This window comes from Stegodyphus dumicola, chromosome 4 (assembly GCF_044657685.1).
Source record: "Stegodyphus dumicola isolate Sdum_Otavi_A_Nest chromosome 4, ASM4465768v1".
NCBI lineage: Eukaryota > Metazoa > Arthropoda > Arachnida > Araneae > Eresidae > Stegodyphus > Stegodyphus dumicola.
This window is the reverse complement of record NC_140771.1, coordinates 115,560,700-115,578,929: the sequence shown is the minus strand read 5'-3', so window position 1 is coordinate 115,578,929 and position 18,230 is coordinate 115,560,700. Positions and strand designations below refer to the sequence as shown.

The window sequence follows — 18,230 nt, the reverse complement described above, 5'->3', positions numbered from 1 at the left end:
AAATTTTTTTTTCTAGGGAGAAAACAAGATATTTATTATGGTTGATGGCATGACCAGAGTTAACTTGGGCTTCAATGAAGCAGCTAAAACACAGTCTAGCCAAAAGTAATACAAAACTGTATTCAAGGTAATAATAGGTAATATGAGCTAAAGTAAAAAATCAAGTAAATACATTTTACGATCCATAAATGTCACTGACAGTATGTTACAGTCTGAAACATGATGTAACACATAGCGGCACATCACAGTCTGCCACAGCTTGATAATCTGGTAATCTGCATCGACTAACAAAAGAAAAACTAGGATCTAGGATCATATCTTTTCTTCTAGCATCAACTTCTAAGAGTTCTAACCAGTAATTAAACATTTTACCAAAGGCCATTAGTAATCATAATAAAATAAGAGGTGTATTGAAAAATACACCACATCCGAAGGCGAGATCGATGTCATGAGATAAACTCAGTAAATAGTAATTTTTAAATGCAATTAAATTATCCATTTTTATATTGTACTTAACAGGATAATTTTTCCTATCTGCGGTATAAAACAACACAACATTTAGTTGCGTGAAGTTTAATTTTCCAATCTTCACAGTATTTGTTGATTAGATTAGCTTGCATTTGGAGTTTGTCAAGAGCATTTTGTGGATCTCTAGAATTGGTTAAGATAACTGTATAGTCAGCATATTTATAAATACTTGAGTGTAGTGAGACAGGTATGTCATTTATGAAAATATTAAAATATTTCGGCCCTAAAACTGAACCTTGACGGACGCCCCGGAAAATCGTTTTTCTTGATGAGAGAACTTCCCCGCATCTTATTTGAAACGTGCGTCGTTAGAGATAGGAATGTGTAAGTTTAATGAAGCTATTAGGCAGAAGAAAATTTGATAATTTGTGAAGCCAGCATGCCAGATTCTGTCAAAAGCCTTCTCGAAATCGAGAAAGCATGCTGCTACTCCATTCTTTTTTTCTAAATTCTTGGGCGATAAATTCTACCAGGTGGAGTATCTGATGAGTAGTACAATGTCCTTTAGGAAGCCAAATTGGTTCTTATCAATGATATCCATTTTTCTTAGGTGGTTAGTAAGTCTTGTACTGATTTACACGTTCAAATACTTTGCCGAGAGCCGGTAAAAGGCTATTAGGTCTCTAATTATTAGAACAAAACAAACTGAATTTGCAGTTTATTTATAATGCGGCCACGTTACGGACTGCTGCTCAGTGTCGTGGAGGAACCAATCACAAAAGCCGCTTGGAGACACAACTAAGAAAACAGGCGATGTCATTAAACATGCGTAAAATTTTCAACGCCCGAGTTAACTCGTTCTTAGAAAAATCGAAACGGCATCTATTGCCGAGATATCTTGGACGCCGTCGTTAAGTGGTTAAGGGATGATGTTTCAATCGCGAGGTCTTTCACATCTCTTGCTGGTTATAATTTTGGTAGCATAACAAAGACGTTACAGTGCTTACGTGCTATCGAAAAACTAACAGAAGTTGCCAGATTTTCAGAATGTTTTAAACTCTGGCAACCATGCTCATAAAAGTACTTTTGTCAAGCAACGCCCTATTTTCGCATTTGTTGTTGTATTCCAGATTCTAGCAGTTTTTAGAACAAATCGTAATAACTATAAACTTCGTAATAACTATAACTTTAATCTTAAAATTTTAAATATATTCTTGTGGGATTTGCCAGCAATGGAAGAAACTGTGGTAAAATTTTGGCAGAAATTCAGAAAATTTTCGCAAAACCTCTAAACAAAAAGACGAGAAAACGCTTTCGGTAGATGGCCGGTGTTACCGAGTTCCTGAAATTCTCTGATTTTTTTAAGCGAAAACAAATCTCTGTATAATTTGAAAAAAGCACAAAAATTTACAGAAAGATTTGTTAAAGAATATGTGTTTTATTTTTAATATATCACGTAATCCGTCTTAAGTAGTTAAAATTCGTATTTCAAATTATTACTATTTTCATGTGTTGATAATCTTTTATCCTGGTACTTTGGGAATTTTATTAAAAAATGTCGCAAAAACCACTAATTTGCACCATACCTTTTACTTTTTCATGTGTAAAAAATCATCAAATTGCACGTAGGAGATTAATATGTCAGTACCTATCAATACACTTAGTATATTATGTTTTGTAAATTCTCAAGAAATGGAATCACGTAAGAAGACAAAATTTTATTTTTATTAACGAACTTACGAAATCAATTACAATTTTTTTAATTTCTTTATCACATACCATTGAACATTACTGTATAATAAAATATTGCAACACGATAAAGGATAAATAATTTCTCTTTTGACTAGAACTTCTGTAGAGAAGCTGCTACAACCACCAGCAGACTAATTATTCATACTCCACAGCAGATTTTACATAATGTACACGGATATGGAGAGCTCAAGTTGGAATTTTAAAAAAGGTATGGCAGATTACAGAAATGCTCAATGGACAACAATGGTGATGTTATGCAAAGTGCCACTTGATTTTACACACAACAGTACTTCACATATTTTAACATGCATTTAGTGAAAAATTATACAGGTTTGAAATCTGCATGAAAATGATATAAACATTAATTTCCCCTAAAAAAATAACGGATGTAATGAAATAAATAAAATAGAAAAAAGGAACACATAATAAGGGAAAAGTTAACCATTTCTCAGATTGCAGTTACTCATTATTTAGAATACCGTTCTAATGAATAAACATGATTACAAAAATACTAAATTTTTTTTGGAGTTCTATTTTTGGTACGCATTTCTTTCGGTAAATGTTGTACAAAAATATTTAAGAGATTTCTAAATAATTCAGTCTCACAGTTGTAATATTATTTTCAACAAAACTAAAATCAATAGCGCAGTCCTACAACTACAATATATTAGCGGGTAACGAAAATCAATTATATTTCTTTAAAAAAGAGACAGATTACTCAAACTTCATTAAATTTTCATTTAACATTAATTATGAAAGTTTGATAATCTAGTAATTACGAAATTATTCACAAATATATATCTCAAACAGTATAGAAAAGACACTTAATATTTTCATTTTGATGATTTAATTATAATGTTTCCATACCCCTAATCAAAAGCAGATACTTCTCTAATTTAAAAGAAAAAAAAATTCAATTTATTGATTTTCGTATTTTGCTTTTAAAAACTACGTTAAATAAAATTCCTTTACACTCAAGACAATAAGTTAAGCTAGTCATGATTGTTAGTTAGATAAGGAAATAACGTAGATCTGCCATTTTTATCAGCATGTATATGAACACGGTAGCTATACTGAAATCAACTTGGAAACATTTTACATACCAGGAGCAAATATATATTTTTTATGCAGCGCTAACATGAAATTCATAAGCATGAAATCAAGTCTCATGAAATTTAAAAAATGTTTAAGCATAAATAACATATAAAAATAGTTGATAATACCAATAACATTTAAATTCATCAGTCAAAAATAACAACAGTTCAAATTACAATTTCTACAAAACTGTACCAAGAAAAAAATTTTCTATCTATTTTTAAAGTGCATCACACCGTCAAAACAGTATTTTTTCGTTTCATTTGATAACACAAATAGTTCAAAATATGCAATATATTTATTTAAGAAATTCGAATACATGTTTTATAAAAAGATGATTTCCTGACAGAAAGATAAAACAGAAATGCAACACATGTTCGAAACTAATACATTTTATAAATTAAGATGTATTCAAACATTGAATTTAAAACAAATATTTTACTCGTATTATGTACCACTAGATTTTTTTGTATCAATATATATTTCCATTTAATTAAATTTAAGGTCTCATTTTTTTCCTGATAAATTCGTATCATTTAAATTTCTTCGTTCTTGCGTATCAAGCGTAAAAGGTGAAATTGAAGCATTTTTCCAAAACAAAAACTCATGCTCTTAAAGGATCAGACACTTCTAAATAAGCTGTGCCTTTATCTTGAAATTAGATTTCCTACAAGAAGCTTGAAACAAACTCCATGCAAACATTCGCTTTAGAACTAATTATGGTAAACTTGTATCTCTAAGCTTATGCCGTTTAAAGAGCCATACACTATTTCACATTTGCGTTTCAGCGAATGATGACGGCATGAAGGCTTTATATCAACGTTTACACCAGTATCTCTAATCAGAATTACAGAATTGCTTTAATCTGTGGGCTTTTGGATTTTGACAGAAAGATAGTTTCTGCCACTCGCTCAACTTTGCTAAAATTCTACAGGCTCTATCTAAATGTAATTATTCCGGCTGTTGCATTCACTAGCAGCCAATTGCTTTGAATTTACGTGTCGGTAAATTATTTGAGCCTGCTTTTAGCTTAGTTATTGCCCGTTTAGACTTTTAATCAACGTTTAAATTTATTTTTGACTGTTGTTACTTAATTTGCATCGCCATAAGTAGTGGTTATTACAGCAAGAGCCGTGCTCTTTATGTTAAAAGTACAGTTTAATAAAAGTTTGTTTAAAAGCTTTGCAAGACTTTGTCTTACTATTTAAGACATAGCAATAACTCATTACTTGTCTAGTAGGGTTGTAGGACTAAAATTTAAGTATCTGGCTCAAGTACAATCATATAACTTATTTAATCTTTCCAAAAAAGAAGATAACCGTCTACTCAGTCCTGTTTATTTCAATTGTTTGAAAAACTTAAATGTTTGTCAAATAATTTAAAATATTGTAAATAAAATGAAAACTTGAATCGGATGATTCGGATAGTTGGAGATTAAATACAATGAATCATTGTATTTAATCTCCAACTATCCGAACTATATATATCCTGGTTCTGTATACAGTTTTAGCTTTTTAGGATATGAAAAGTTAAAAAACTTTGAAATCAGAGAGTAAAGATTTTGAGAGTAATCCGATTTTAAAATAATGCCTAATTATGCATGACAGAAAACGCAACACATCTGTTTATATATTTATTAATTTTAAGAAAATGATGCACTTAAATGTTTTGTAGTTAATTTCATTATTCAACTGAGATTTTATAAAAGATGGGATTTTTGTTGTGTGCGATCATGATGTCTCCCAAGTGGCTAGTTAGAATTTAAAATATTTTTGACTCAATGTTTAAACATTATATCTGTATAAAATGGTCTATTCCTAACGAAAGAATTTTTACCATTATTAATGAAATTCGAAATCATGTGGAAATTTGGAGTCCTCAGTTCCTTGTTTCAATTAAAATTACACTGCTTATGTATGAATTCCAGTATAAATATATAATTATGCATACCTACTTTTTTTATATTTCTTTAATAATGTTAAGAAAATAATCTGTATTTACAGAATCTAAAGGTGATTAAGATTTTTCAAAACTATAAGTTTTCAGCTTGCAAGCCTGATTTCTCCGAAGCCTTTGGTCAAAATTTCAGAAACTTTAGACCAATAGTATACACCTTACATGAGTATAAAATGGCCACGTAATTATGTTTTTCTCATTAAAACATTATAAATTATATTTATATTAAAATATAGTCGATTTTTGGTTTCCAAAATTTACAATGCTATATAAGAAAACATAATTCTATTATTTTTAAAGAAAGCATTTAAATTTGATATTATTTTCTACCTTGAAAACAAATGGTGCAATGTAACGATTCTTTTCTCTGTAACGCTACGTGCAGTACATATTACAACTTTCTATCGATGAGAAGAACGCATTTTATTGTTATTTTATTAAAAATATATTAACATCTGGACCATAAAATAGAAGCAGAAAACGCAGTGTACAAAATCTCACAGTTATAAATTAGTCCTTAAGGTATTGAGCTTTAAAATACGTTTTACATATTTTGACATTTTAAATCTACCTGAACCCTTATATGTTGATTACAACTAAAGCCCGTGCAAAAATTAACATTTGTATGAAGAAAGAAATTCAAGTTAATTTCAAGTCTACACAGTATAACTTTTTGAAATACTTATTGAATAAGTGTTTATGTTAAAAACACATATATGTATATTAAAATTATTTTGAAAAATAGCAACAAGAGTAAATAAAATGCGCACTAAAAACAAGATAAGCTATACTATTAAAAACATTCTTATCACAATTTTACGAAACGATCACTTTTTGCAGATGTACACGATTATAAAAAATTATAAAATCCTGTATAATTATATTCACTTTTTAAGTTGAAATATTTTAATTCCAAGAATTTAACTCACATTTTTTTTTCTGATTTTAAAGACTGCAGTGAGCACCTACAATGTTTTACATTCTATCGCTAATAATTTCCATATTAATCTACAACAAGTATTGATATACAATTTAGAGTCCCTACAGATAAACATCTATATTTTCGGTCATAAATAGTTTGTATTTTATGGTATATCAAAATTTTCATAATTTTTACATTCGAAATATTTTACTAAGCTTATTGTTTTATATGGAATGCACATCGGCTGACTGAAACGTTTTGAGACGATTTTTTTTTATTCAAAACCAAATTACTGTATTGGCCTTGTATTTTTTGTTAATTTCAGCACTTTGCTTTGTAGATAGTACATGCATTTTACAATCTGAGTCTTTAGCAATTCCTTACACTTTTCACAGCATTTTGTAAGGGATTTAGAAACAGCGAATTGTAGTATTTGGTGACGTTCTCTTTAGCACAAGGGAATTTTTCATTTCTTCGAAAAAGAGTCCCTTCTAACGTAGTTGGCTTTCCAATGCTGAAGAAAGCCCTTTCCTTAGGTGTTTGGGCACTCGGGCAATAATCACAGTGAATAAACTATCGTATCGTACTTTGTCGATCACTCGTGTCTTACCACCTAGAAGTACCTTCGAAATAATGAAAGTAAGGTTAAATCTTTCCTCACCATGCACATAATGTAACTTTTCCCAGTGTTTTGTTACTTCTAATTCCAAGTTTAACACAAATTCAATCGCATCTGTGTAGTATATATTTATACAGATATCTTCTTCACCTGCTTTCCAAGTCTAATTATCTAGAAATATAAATAGATGCAGTCTTAAAACGTTCCCGCTAGCTTTTGCATTTCATAACTTGTAATCACAATGAGATAGGAACAGATATTAAATTTCATAAGAGATAGATAGTATAGTAACAAGAAATGTAGATATGAGAATAATAAATAGTACATATATACAGCTTTCCTCACATCATATATCATGCCAAATTGTCCAAGTATATGACAGCAGTAGATTATTTATTTCAGTTTACAAATATTTAGAAAAATGAATGCTCTAACTGTGAAAAGTAACGAAATGATTGTGACCAAGCTCTGATTATGTGTTGATGTAAACCTTTAACATTCACAGCATTAAAATGATAATTTTGACTGCACGACACTGTTCTGCAGTAAAACGCTTTTTTGAAATTAGTGCTATTCTGCAAATTTTCTACAATCTCAGATAACTAATTTTATTTTGAAATGCATCTGTTAATTACCTTACCACCCACGAATTTTGAAATTAAATTATGATCAAATGGTCTTTCTAATCAAAGAACACTATTACTGAAACAACCAGTTTTATCTAATTTATTTTATGCCCATTATAAATCAACTATTTTAATTAATTATACAATATCGAATTAAAAAAAGAAATTATAACTCAATATCAAATAAAAAAGAAAGGTTTAATAAATAATGAGTAAAATATTATTACTATCATGTCTTAAGATTAATGACTGAATCTCATTGTTAGTAACAGTTAACTCCAGTTAGGGAAACTGTATTAACGAAAACGGTATAATCAGGCCAGGTACCACTGTATCATAAAAATGGCTCAACCGTAAGTACTGTATCAGGGTTCGTACACATTTCTGCACACGGAAATTAAGTACTTTTAAGGACCATTCATGAAAAAATTAACGACCTATAAGAAAATGCAAACTGGATAAATTCAATTAAAAATATTATGTATGCTGAACTTCATTTTTGTAATACCACCCTAAAAATAAAATAGATCCATAAGTAGGATGCATTAGTATTAAATATAATTATTAGTAAGTTTGAGAATAAAATAAAGTTTATGAAATTTATCATTAAATATTTTACACTCATACTACTGGACATATTTGAAAGAAGATAAGTGACATTTTATTTAGGTTTTATTAATAGTTAGCTTTGATTTTTTTAATGTCTCATTTTGTCACATACTTGCTCACTCTATGAGTTTAGTAAATAGTAAGTAGATTTTATGTCAAGTGGCATAGGTTAAAGGGAGAAGTAAAATCACAATCAGCATGATTTAAAACAAAAGACTGGCTGTTGTCGCCGCTCCTGTTTGCCTAGGAGAGACCTGATGATCAGAACAAACCTTAAGGCCTGATGTAAGCACGGTTCGCAATTTTGAAAGTTAGCTGAGGTCTGTTTGACGCAGTTAATTTCGTAGCTTCTTGTAGAGTTCCAGGGATTGTAACTCAGTTAATATAGTTTAAGGCCCTAATAATCCACTAAAGCACCAGAGATGACAAGTTGTTTTGCATTATTTTGTCTCACTAGCTGCGAAGAATAGGTTTTACATGAATTTTTACATTTTTGGGTTTTATCTTGTGACCACGATAAGGGTTAATGAAAGGCAATAACTCGCTTTAAAATGCAGAAATAATCTTTAAAGGTAATCCGTTAGTTATAAGTAATTAAATTGTGTATTAGATAACCTTAGTCATTATGGATTTACATGGCCACTATTAAATTTTATTTATTTTTTAACAATATTTGTTAAAAAAAGTCTTAACCCAAAAGTCACAATCTAATAAAATTTCACAGTTTAAAATACATGTAATTTATGGCATTGATTCTTAAACGATATTAGGATACGTACACGTTAAAAGCTACAAAATATAAATATTTTGTAGCTTTTGTAGCAACACTCAACAAGATATTTATGCGTCTTTTTAATTTGAAGCCTTCCCAGACATTTTGGCTAATTTATATCAATTTCCTTCTCTTTAAACATCTTTTCTAATAGTTAGAACTTTGTCTCAATACACAAGACAGTGTTCTCACTAGTTTCTACGTTTTGTATCTTCTAACCTGTCAACCTCTCCACAATGTACCTAAGAGGGTTTACTTGATCTGGTAAAAGTTGAATAGTCCAAATCCTTCCGGACAGATGTGAAGCAAATTATCGCTATATCTGAAAGCAACTACAAAGATTTAAATAAGCTTCTTATTTAAAAAGAAGAACATAAAGCATGTTCTTATGCTAAAAAAAATCAATTACAGCTCATGTTGATGTAATTAAACAAGAAGAATGAAATGCAAACTAAAAATATGGACTAGTCATCAAAGACTATACAATTTCATTTTAAGCTGACTCAGTAACTCTATTGTCATAAATTCAAATGTCGGAAGCAGTAATGTAAAGACGAATAATTGCAAATTATCAGGGCTGGCAGGAACTAATGCAGGGAGCAAGCGGAGGTCAGAAACACATTCTTGTCTTACACTCCAAAAACCTCAGTTTAAAAACTGTTTAAGTGATTTGCATTCTGGTGAGAAAATAGAAATGGGAAGGTTTTTGGATTTAATTAAATAGTTATGTTATTCTAAAAATGCTAAATGCAGTTAGAATGTATAGAGAAAGCTGCTAATTTTATAGTAATAGGAACATTCGGAAGAAATATGCAATATATATGGTAAGGACCGGTTACAGAGCTGGTGTGGCAGAATTTTTTTAATTTATTCACACATCGAGCAACAAAATCTAGAAATGTCAAAACTTTTAGAATTTAGAACAGGCATTGGAAGTAAAATCTTCAAATTGCACCAAGCAGCACAATTTAGTGTGTATGATGCATTATGACATATTAGATGAATCGTTTAAATTGTCAGTTTTCAATTTCTTTATTAATAAAAAAGTTATTTTCTATAATGCCTGTTTATATGATAAGATTAGAAGCATTTTTGATATTTTGTGCTTCTGTCTAGTGAAAAATAAAGAAAATGTTAAGAAAAAGATTCTAGTATCAGAACTAAAACAATCAACTATTATATTTTTATTGCTCTTCCAGATGTTCTCCAAGTAAGAAATTATGTATTAATACCATGCAGACATTTTTCATTTTGCCACATTTTTCTGGAATCTTCCAGAATAGTGGGTCTATAAATCTTGCCTTCAAATCTTTCTAAACTTTCCAAGCTGCAATGTCTAAAATCCTAAAGAAAAATTACCCCTGCCCTTTTAATGAAACTTATCAATGTTACAATGTTTTAAAAAATCGTCGAAAAATTCCCAGATCTCGGAATTAAATATTTTCTATAGAAACTGATCTTAAAATCCACCCTTTATATTAGAAATAGGAACAAATTATAACCCATGAAAGCATTCACCCATTCAAAAAATAACGATATTTGTCAGAGAATTACCAAAAATATATCTCCAAAATGCTAATTCACACTCAAAATGGCAGTCGTAAAAACAGTCAGAAATTTCAGATGATTAAAATTTAAGGACCTTCTGACGATTTTGGCCGAAATTAAGGACTTTTAAGGACCAAAAATCGATTCCAAAAAACTTAAGGACTTTTAAGGACTCTGAAGAACCGTACGAATCCTGTGTATGTGGTGAGAAATTTATGGCACGTGAAGGCTCAGCAGACCAGATAAATATCTGCTTACTTCATGCAAATTTCTATCACATGCGTTTTGGTAAAACTATAAACAAATTTTTATCCGCTCACAAAATATTGAAGTCTTAACTGTAGAAATACTTTAAGTAAAACAGGAAAAGAACCTGGAATGTACTTCAAATGTACGCAGAAGTTTTGCAAAGTAAATCTGAATGTTAGCTTGAGCAGAAATATTAGAAGAATCCTCAGATAGTACAGAGTTTTAAAGCAATGGTTTTCTTAAACTACAATTTATTCAGTTACATTTGGAATTTTAAATTTTTTAAACTTTTCCAGGTAATCATGGAGATAGGTGTCATCAAGGCATTTGAAATTGAAACGTAATACGGTAGAGATTGGGAATCAAAAATAATGCTTGACTACAGTTAAAATTTTACACTAGAGACCCAATTTTTCATTTTCAAAACAAAACAGTTTTTTCTATTAATTCAATTTATGTAAAATATAGACAAATTTGATTAATTAAATTTTAAAATTTATTTGATATTTATTGACGCACTTTCCACTGCCTCAAAATGACTAAATACTAATTTTAAGTAACATTTTAACTTCGTGTGATTTACTTGATTCACTTAAAATTGATGGCAAAAGGAGAAAAATTTTGATTCTGTAATACAAAATATATATGAATCACTCTAAAAATTTATAACAAAATATAAACGTTTAAATGCAGAACAGTGCAATTAGCAGTCCTATTTATGAAGAACCACATCAGAATGTATAACTTTGAGTGGAGGTAGAATGTGATGCTACATACTTAGCATGAGTTTATATGAGTATGTTGAATGAATCCCAAATGTTCACAAACACGCATAATTATGCACTAGAACACATTAATTACAAATATAAACTCCTCCACTGAACGACGGAACGAGAATCCTGCACCATTCGTCCCCAGTGGGTAAGAGTTCCATTACTTTTCTCTGTGTAGGGTCCGGCTGTTATACGGCCGAGAGGGAAACTCCTTCCTAGGACTCCCCTAACCATCACTGTCACTACTAAACTTGAGTCCAGAAGAAATTGAGGAGGAACCACAAAATCACTTTTGTGATTATAGAATGGATCTGTAGAGTCCACAACTACTCGAGACCTATTGGTTTTGACCTTCTGTCCACCGCACATTAAAGACACCTTGGCAAAAGTGTCGAATACTTCTGAAATAGAAATAGATATTAATGGTATAGAAATTGTAACAAAAATTCCGATATGTTCTTCATGTCGAAATGCTTAAATTCTCTGAAGCGGAATAATACAGAAGACACCATACATACAAATGCCCTGTTTGTGAAAATTGCAATACCATGAAAGAATCATGCGAATAAAGGGAATAAAAAGCAGGGTATGGTATGCGAATGTTTGGAATATCAGATTCATAATGCATGTGTGGGCTGAGTTGCTTTCAATGAAAGTCCCTGTTAACATTGTAAATAGAAAGCTATAATGGAATGTTAAAAAGTAGTGCTTCATTATCTGTGAGAGGAGAAGTCGGCATACCTCGTCGATCACAAAAAACCAGCTGATGCTTTCTGACGCCTTGTGTGAAAAGAAATATTCTCCTATTGTGAAAATTTAGCTCGTATGGGGCATACTGCTTCACCTGTGATTCGTGTATAGGAGTCGAAAGCTTGTACTAGCCTCAGTTCTGGCAATGGATTACGAAATGTTGCACCCGCATTAGAATAATAGATACATCATCCGCATGGCAGTAAAGGATCGTGAAGTTTCATATGGACAGTTGACACAATGTTAGAATCTGCAACAAGTATGGTCTTGTCAGCTGTAATAGCACACCGGCGTCTGCGTGTATTGCATACATGCATTCCTACGTACAGGATTGCATTCTCGCAAACCATTGTGCGCCTGCATCTACGGTGGGTTCATCAACATTGCCACTGGCGTACGGATTTAGCAGCAGGTCTTCTTTCAAGATGAATTTCGCTTCAATCTGGAATGCAGCGGTGCTCACGAACTTGCTAGATGTTACACAGTCTTCAGAAGTATATTATTCAGTGCCACGGGGCTGGATGATCAAGCATAATGGCCTGCAGTGCCGTAGGGAATAATGGGTGAACTTACGAGCTAAGAATTACATCAAGAACGTTAAGGAGGATGAAGATGTATCATTCTTTCAACATAATTCAGGAGGTGTATTTTAACAAATGCCCTATTATAGGATGCTACAAACATTTAAAATGTCTTATCATATCAGATAGCGCGTCTTCTTATGTTTGCACATTCATCATATATTTGGCCTACTCTAGGATTTCGTAAGGCAGCGTTTTTCTCATGGCACTCGCCCTGCAATCAATAAAGATCAACTTTTGGTCCGGGTAAAATATAATGTGGAATGCGATACCCCAAATACACATTCGAAAACTATGTATTTCACTCAATGTTGAAATGAATTAGAAATCTCATTGCAGTGTACTTGTATTGCTGAGTAAATTTAAGCTTTTTGTTTTCATCAATATTGGCTGCATGACGAATGAATTTCATTAACTTTTAATGATTCCTCCTTCGCAGGTGCTACAATTTTCACAAACAGCAATATAATTTACTTATTTAAAACAAATTCTTCGTTTTGACTATTTCAGTTGACTTATGTAACTATTAACGATTACTAATTTTGTTTTGATCATCACAAATTTATTTTTCGACTAGAATTAGAGTAGTCAAATACTACAAAAGTATATACAAAATTTAGAGAGTCCATTCTAAAACTAATACCGGGACCAAATAACATGCATGAATATAAATAATTATATGAAGTCTTATTTATTATTATTATTAAAACATGTTTAGTTCATATGAAAATGTGGAACTTTTTAACATCCTAGAAGTTAGCATAAGCGACAGAGAATACGAAATTTTGCTTATATCTAAGGCATTCCAAGTACTGTTTTCTGCACAAGCTACAGAGTGGATCAAATTGTTTTGATGCTGCTCTGATAAATTAAATTGCGTTCATGTTGCTATTGATCTTTCTCGATGACTTCGAAACTGTCCTCCAATAAACATTAGGAAAAAAAACCTATTTTTTCATTTGTAAAATGTTTGAAATTTAAAACAATTTTTAAAAAATCCTTCTAAATTAGTTCTTCTTATGCTCACTGCCCCAAAAAAAGGGGGACAGTTCTCTATCTCCCGTTCTACTGGGCCAATTGACGAAATTCAAATTACGTTTTTCATATCTTGAAAGCGCGATTTAGGATGTGTATTAAAGTTATATAGCTTCATCCTAACATAGGTATTTTGACACAAAATCGAACATTTCTGAAATGACATGCCAGTTTTTTCCCATATTTCGATTCGACGACTCAAATTATGCCTAAATATTACATTTTGTAAATTCTGGTGAGAAATTTACGGAGAAATTCAAAAGTTTATCTTGGTGCACTTTTTTTCAGTTTTCATCAAAAATCATTTACTTCGCGAACTTCTTAATTTACAGCAACTTATCTTCATTTTCTCTTTTTTTTCATTGCAGACGAATGGAAATAAAGTCATTGTTCATACTTTCAAATGATTTTAACAAAGAGCATAAACCACATTTGGCATTATTATTGCTCAAAAATAAGATGCCAAATTTCAAAAAGCTCCAATATGTAAATTTAGGCATATTTTAGAATATTTTGAATAAAATCTCTAGTTTTTTTGTATTAAAGTTACATAGCTTCAGTCTAACATAGGTATTTTGACACAAAATCGAACATTTCTGAAATGACATGCCAGTTTTTTCCCATATTTCGATTCGACGACTCAAATTATGCCTAAATATTACATTTTGTAAAATCTGGTGACAAATTTACGGAGAAATACTAAAAATACATCTACTTTAAGATGATGTTAAAATTTTGTAAGTTATATAACAATATTTGTTTTGAAAAATTTATAAAAAATATTTAAAAATACAAATTTTAAACATAAATCATAAAAAATATACGAATTATGTTTGGATTAAGCCTAAATTTCGAATTCTGGAAGAAGAAATAAAGTAAGTTTAATAAAAAAAAGCAGAGATTATTAAATATATATTAAATTCAATTAATACTGACATGCTAAAATTCTGAGAACTTATTTTTTAAAAACTATTCGTATGATTTCTACAAACCTTCGCAGTTTGGCATAGTCTGATTCGTAGAATCGAAATAGAGAAAATAATTGGCATTTCATTTCAGAAAAAGTCCGATTTTGTGTCAAAATATCTATATTAGAATGCTATATATAAATCTAATATATATCTGAAGTCGCGCTTTGTAGAACGAGAGATACAGAACTGTCCCTCCTTTTTTACGCAGTGTACTTTAAACGTAAATGGTGGAACAAAACGTAAAGACGGAAAATCCTTTATTGTTATAACAATTTAAGGAGAACGAAGTTCTTTTTTTTTAACGGATAAAAGACTTAATTGAAAATTTGCAATAAAAGTCTGATTACAAATGTTCTTTTTTTAACTGCCTTCAGCTGTTCCAAAATATTTTAATTAACAATCCTTCCATGAAGTGTTTTAAAGTTACTAAATTTGCAAATATACTGCATTCTCCTCGCACATAGCTGCTAATAAAATAAAAGCTAAAAATTTCTATGTCTTTCATTGCATACTGTTTTTATCTATACAATGAAACAATACTAATTTGATCTTTTTATTTCTGACAATATTAAAAGGAATGCATTCTGGAATGGATAATTTTAATTAATTATTTACATTAATATAATGCATTGTTACCATTGATGAATATGGTAAATATTTAGCATTTACCATAAATTAGACTAAATATCCCTCAGGAAACGTTTCTCGATTTCTTAATCTGTGTTGATTTGCTGTAGCTAAAATATCCGAACACTCAGTTATTAAAAGTTATTAAAAAATTATACTCTCAGTTATTAAAAGAAAAAATCGATAACTGAAATAAGTACTAAATGAAAGATAATACGAAATTCAGCTGCACAAATACGAAATTTACATCAGAAATAACAAAACGTTACATCAGCTATGATAATAAAATGAAGAGATCTTAAATCTCACATTTTTCCTGTCGTACAAAAGGAAGTAAAAGATCAAGTTTCAAGCAGTCTAAAATTATTTATTTTACCTCATTTGCAGCTATGAATATTTCTTGAATTCTAATCACCATTTAGTTTTAGAGGACATGGCTTATAAATGCAGAAATGAGATTATTACGCATAAAACTCAGTAGCCTGTTGGCTAAATAAACATAATAATACAAAATTCAACTTGGCACTCACCCTTATTTAACGGACGTGTTTGACGCTTGTGTACTTCAGGATCTAGACGTAAATGCTTAGCTTTTATCACATGTATAGAGAGGCGACTTTGAGTGGCAGCATAAAAGAGACCCACTAATATTTGGCCAATGTTCCGCGCAGGCTGAAAATGAGAAATGAAATTACTTTTGAAGTATACATAATAATGTTGACATAATGGGGAACAAAATGCTTAAATTATGGTTAGAAACATCGAGAAGTCAACAGCAAACATTTTATGGTAATTCTGTACAAAATGAATCTGAAATATAAGGAAAGCAATGCAATGCCGATAACATACTATTATGTGCGAACGGGTTCGTAATGGATTAAATGTACACAGAAAAGATGATAGCTTGATAAAATTAATTCTCCCAAAAAGAAACATTTAACAAATTTAGAACTTTCCGCAAAAGTTCTCGTACACCTGCTCTCAACATGACAGAGCACAATCAGTGGTCACCATTTCAAACTACAACCTTTAAACAAAACGCAGTACAAACTGCAACTAAAAGGCAAAGCTCGAAGAAGATCTCTGAATACTCCTAACTTAACTCTGAACTAAAAATTGATGCTTTCTGCGGTTTTATACAGTTTCCCCTCGGCATCGGAGAATTTTACAGTGCATTCGATTTCTTGAAGTTGCTGAAGGGCATACACAGTTACAGTTACCCAAGGCCCTATATGGTTACAGTTAGTGACCAGTTACGTAGGTATTTGATTAAAATTTCACGCAAAGGTCGCCATGTTTGGCGATATTTGGAATATTATATCCAGATTCTTCTTTACGCTACCCAAGAATGGCAGGTGTTCTCACACTAAAAATATGTTGTTTCTTCTCAAGTCAATAAATGTTGTTTCAGCTCATTGAAGTGTTATCTACATCTGTGTCTTTTGTTAGCTCCATTTCTTTTTCGTTCCCCCGATGCCTCTTTTGAGAATTGTGGTTAAAACTCACTAATATGACTGGGACTTTACAAAATAAACTGGCACAATTACCGTCAGATATCAGCTCAATATTTTCAGAAAGTTAATATTATTTTGTATTATTGGTATGTAGGTTTCTTTTAAGTTGCAAGTAGTTTACCATGACTACCTTTTTTTTTAATTCTCTTATTACTGTAACAGCATCCTTCGGAAATCAGATTACTCCATACATTTCCCGTCTCATTGTTCGGACAATCAAATTAGTTAAAAAAATTTGCAAGACCATGCGATAAAGTACGGCATTTACGGTAGTAATTCACTTTAAGCTAAACTGATAAGCTTTACCTTAAAAATGTTAAGGTTAAAATATGAGACATAACATCATTATTCCAATTTTTATTTTGAATTTTTAATAATTTTTAATTAATTTAGTATACGGCTTAAAGGCACTAATATTATATGGTTATATATGGGAAAGGTTTGGTGGACATACTATGGACATTGGTGTGAGCGGCAAACAGTGCTGATCCTCTTTGTCGGAGTTTAAGTTGGCGAGAGGAAGGACGGCATGACCCACAGCATCGTGCCTGCCTTGGCGATCGCAGTCGAATAGACTCAACTTCAGAATATTCTGCTTGGTAGATTTCCATTTGGACCTAGAATGGAATAATATCTTAATATTACATAATTGCGAAATAATTAAGTGTATTTCTGAAGAGGTGAGTGCATGAAATCTCCGATTACAACTCCAGCATTTGCTGTTTTTTGCGTTTCCTTTACACAAGGTCGTTGCTTCTAACTCTTTTCTACTTTAACTAATTACTAAAAATCTACTGATGGAAATTATAATTTTCGCAATGTTACATTTCGCTTTGCTACCAAATACTCCACACCCATTTCTTTGTAAATGTTGCCATTGGAATAAGTGTAAGTTACATTTATTATAGAACAGGTTATCAAAGACTTGTCTATCCAGACACCATTGATGACAAAGGATTTGAGTATCAGTAATGTCTTTCAGTTTCAGTTAGTTTTATAAACTTATTTAAATTTACTTGACAGCCCCATATTAATAACTTATGGCGTCACAGCCAGTTACTATAGCTCACAAGTGACTAATGCGTAGATCTACAGTTATCAATCTGTATGTCACCAGTAAATAATAGCTTTGATGGGTACCAGTGTCCTTCAGTTTAATTTTAAGGAGATCTGTGGATTAATCTCCAGTGATCGGCAACCCGTAAGTCACAAGTAACCAACAATCTTGAAAGGATGTGCTTCATTTTCATTTCAATTTAAAACATTATGCAAATATACTATGCAAGGTTTATGTTAGTTATTCCATTATCTTATTATTTTATCTGCCCTACAATTTTTATTTTCGTAAGCTCCTATCAGGATG

General features: G+C 31.0%; 1 protein-coding gene across 1 annotated transcript in view; it reads right to left on the bottom strand.

Annotated features, from left to right (window-relative positions):
• Positions 1-2,171: 2,171 nt before the first annotated feature.
• Positions 2,172-18,230, bottom strand: part of LOC118201691 (synaptotagmin-15-like) — a 94,888-nt gene continuing 78,829 nt past the window's right edge. Inside the window, exons 6-8 of the mRNA XM_035373833.2 lie at positions 17,322-17,484; positions 15,884-16,025; positions 2,172-11,790 (exon numbers count right to left, since the gene is read on the bottom strand). Coding sequence (XP_035229724.1) covers positions 11,474-11,790; positions 15,884-16,025; positions 17,322-17,484 — 622 coding nt within the window. The 3' untranslated portion in view covers positions 2,172-11,473. The remainder of the gene's footprint in view (positions 11,791-15,883; positions 16,026-17,321; positions 17,485-18,230) is intronic.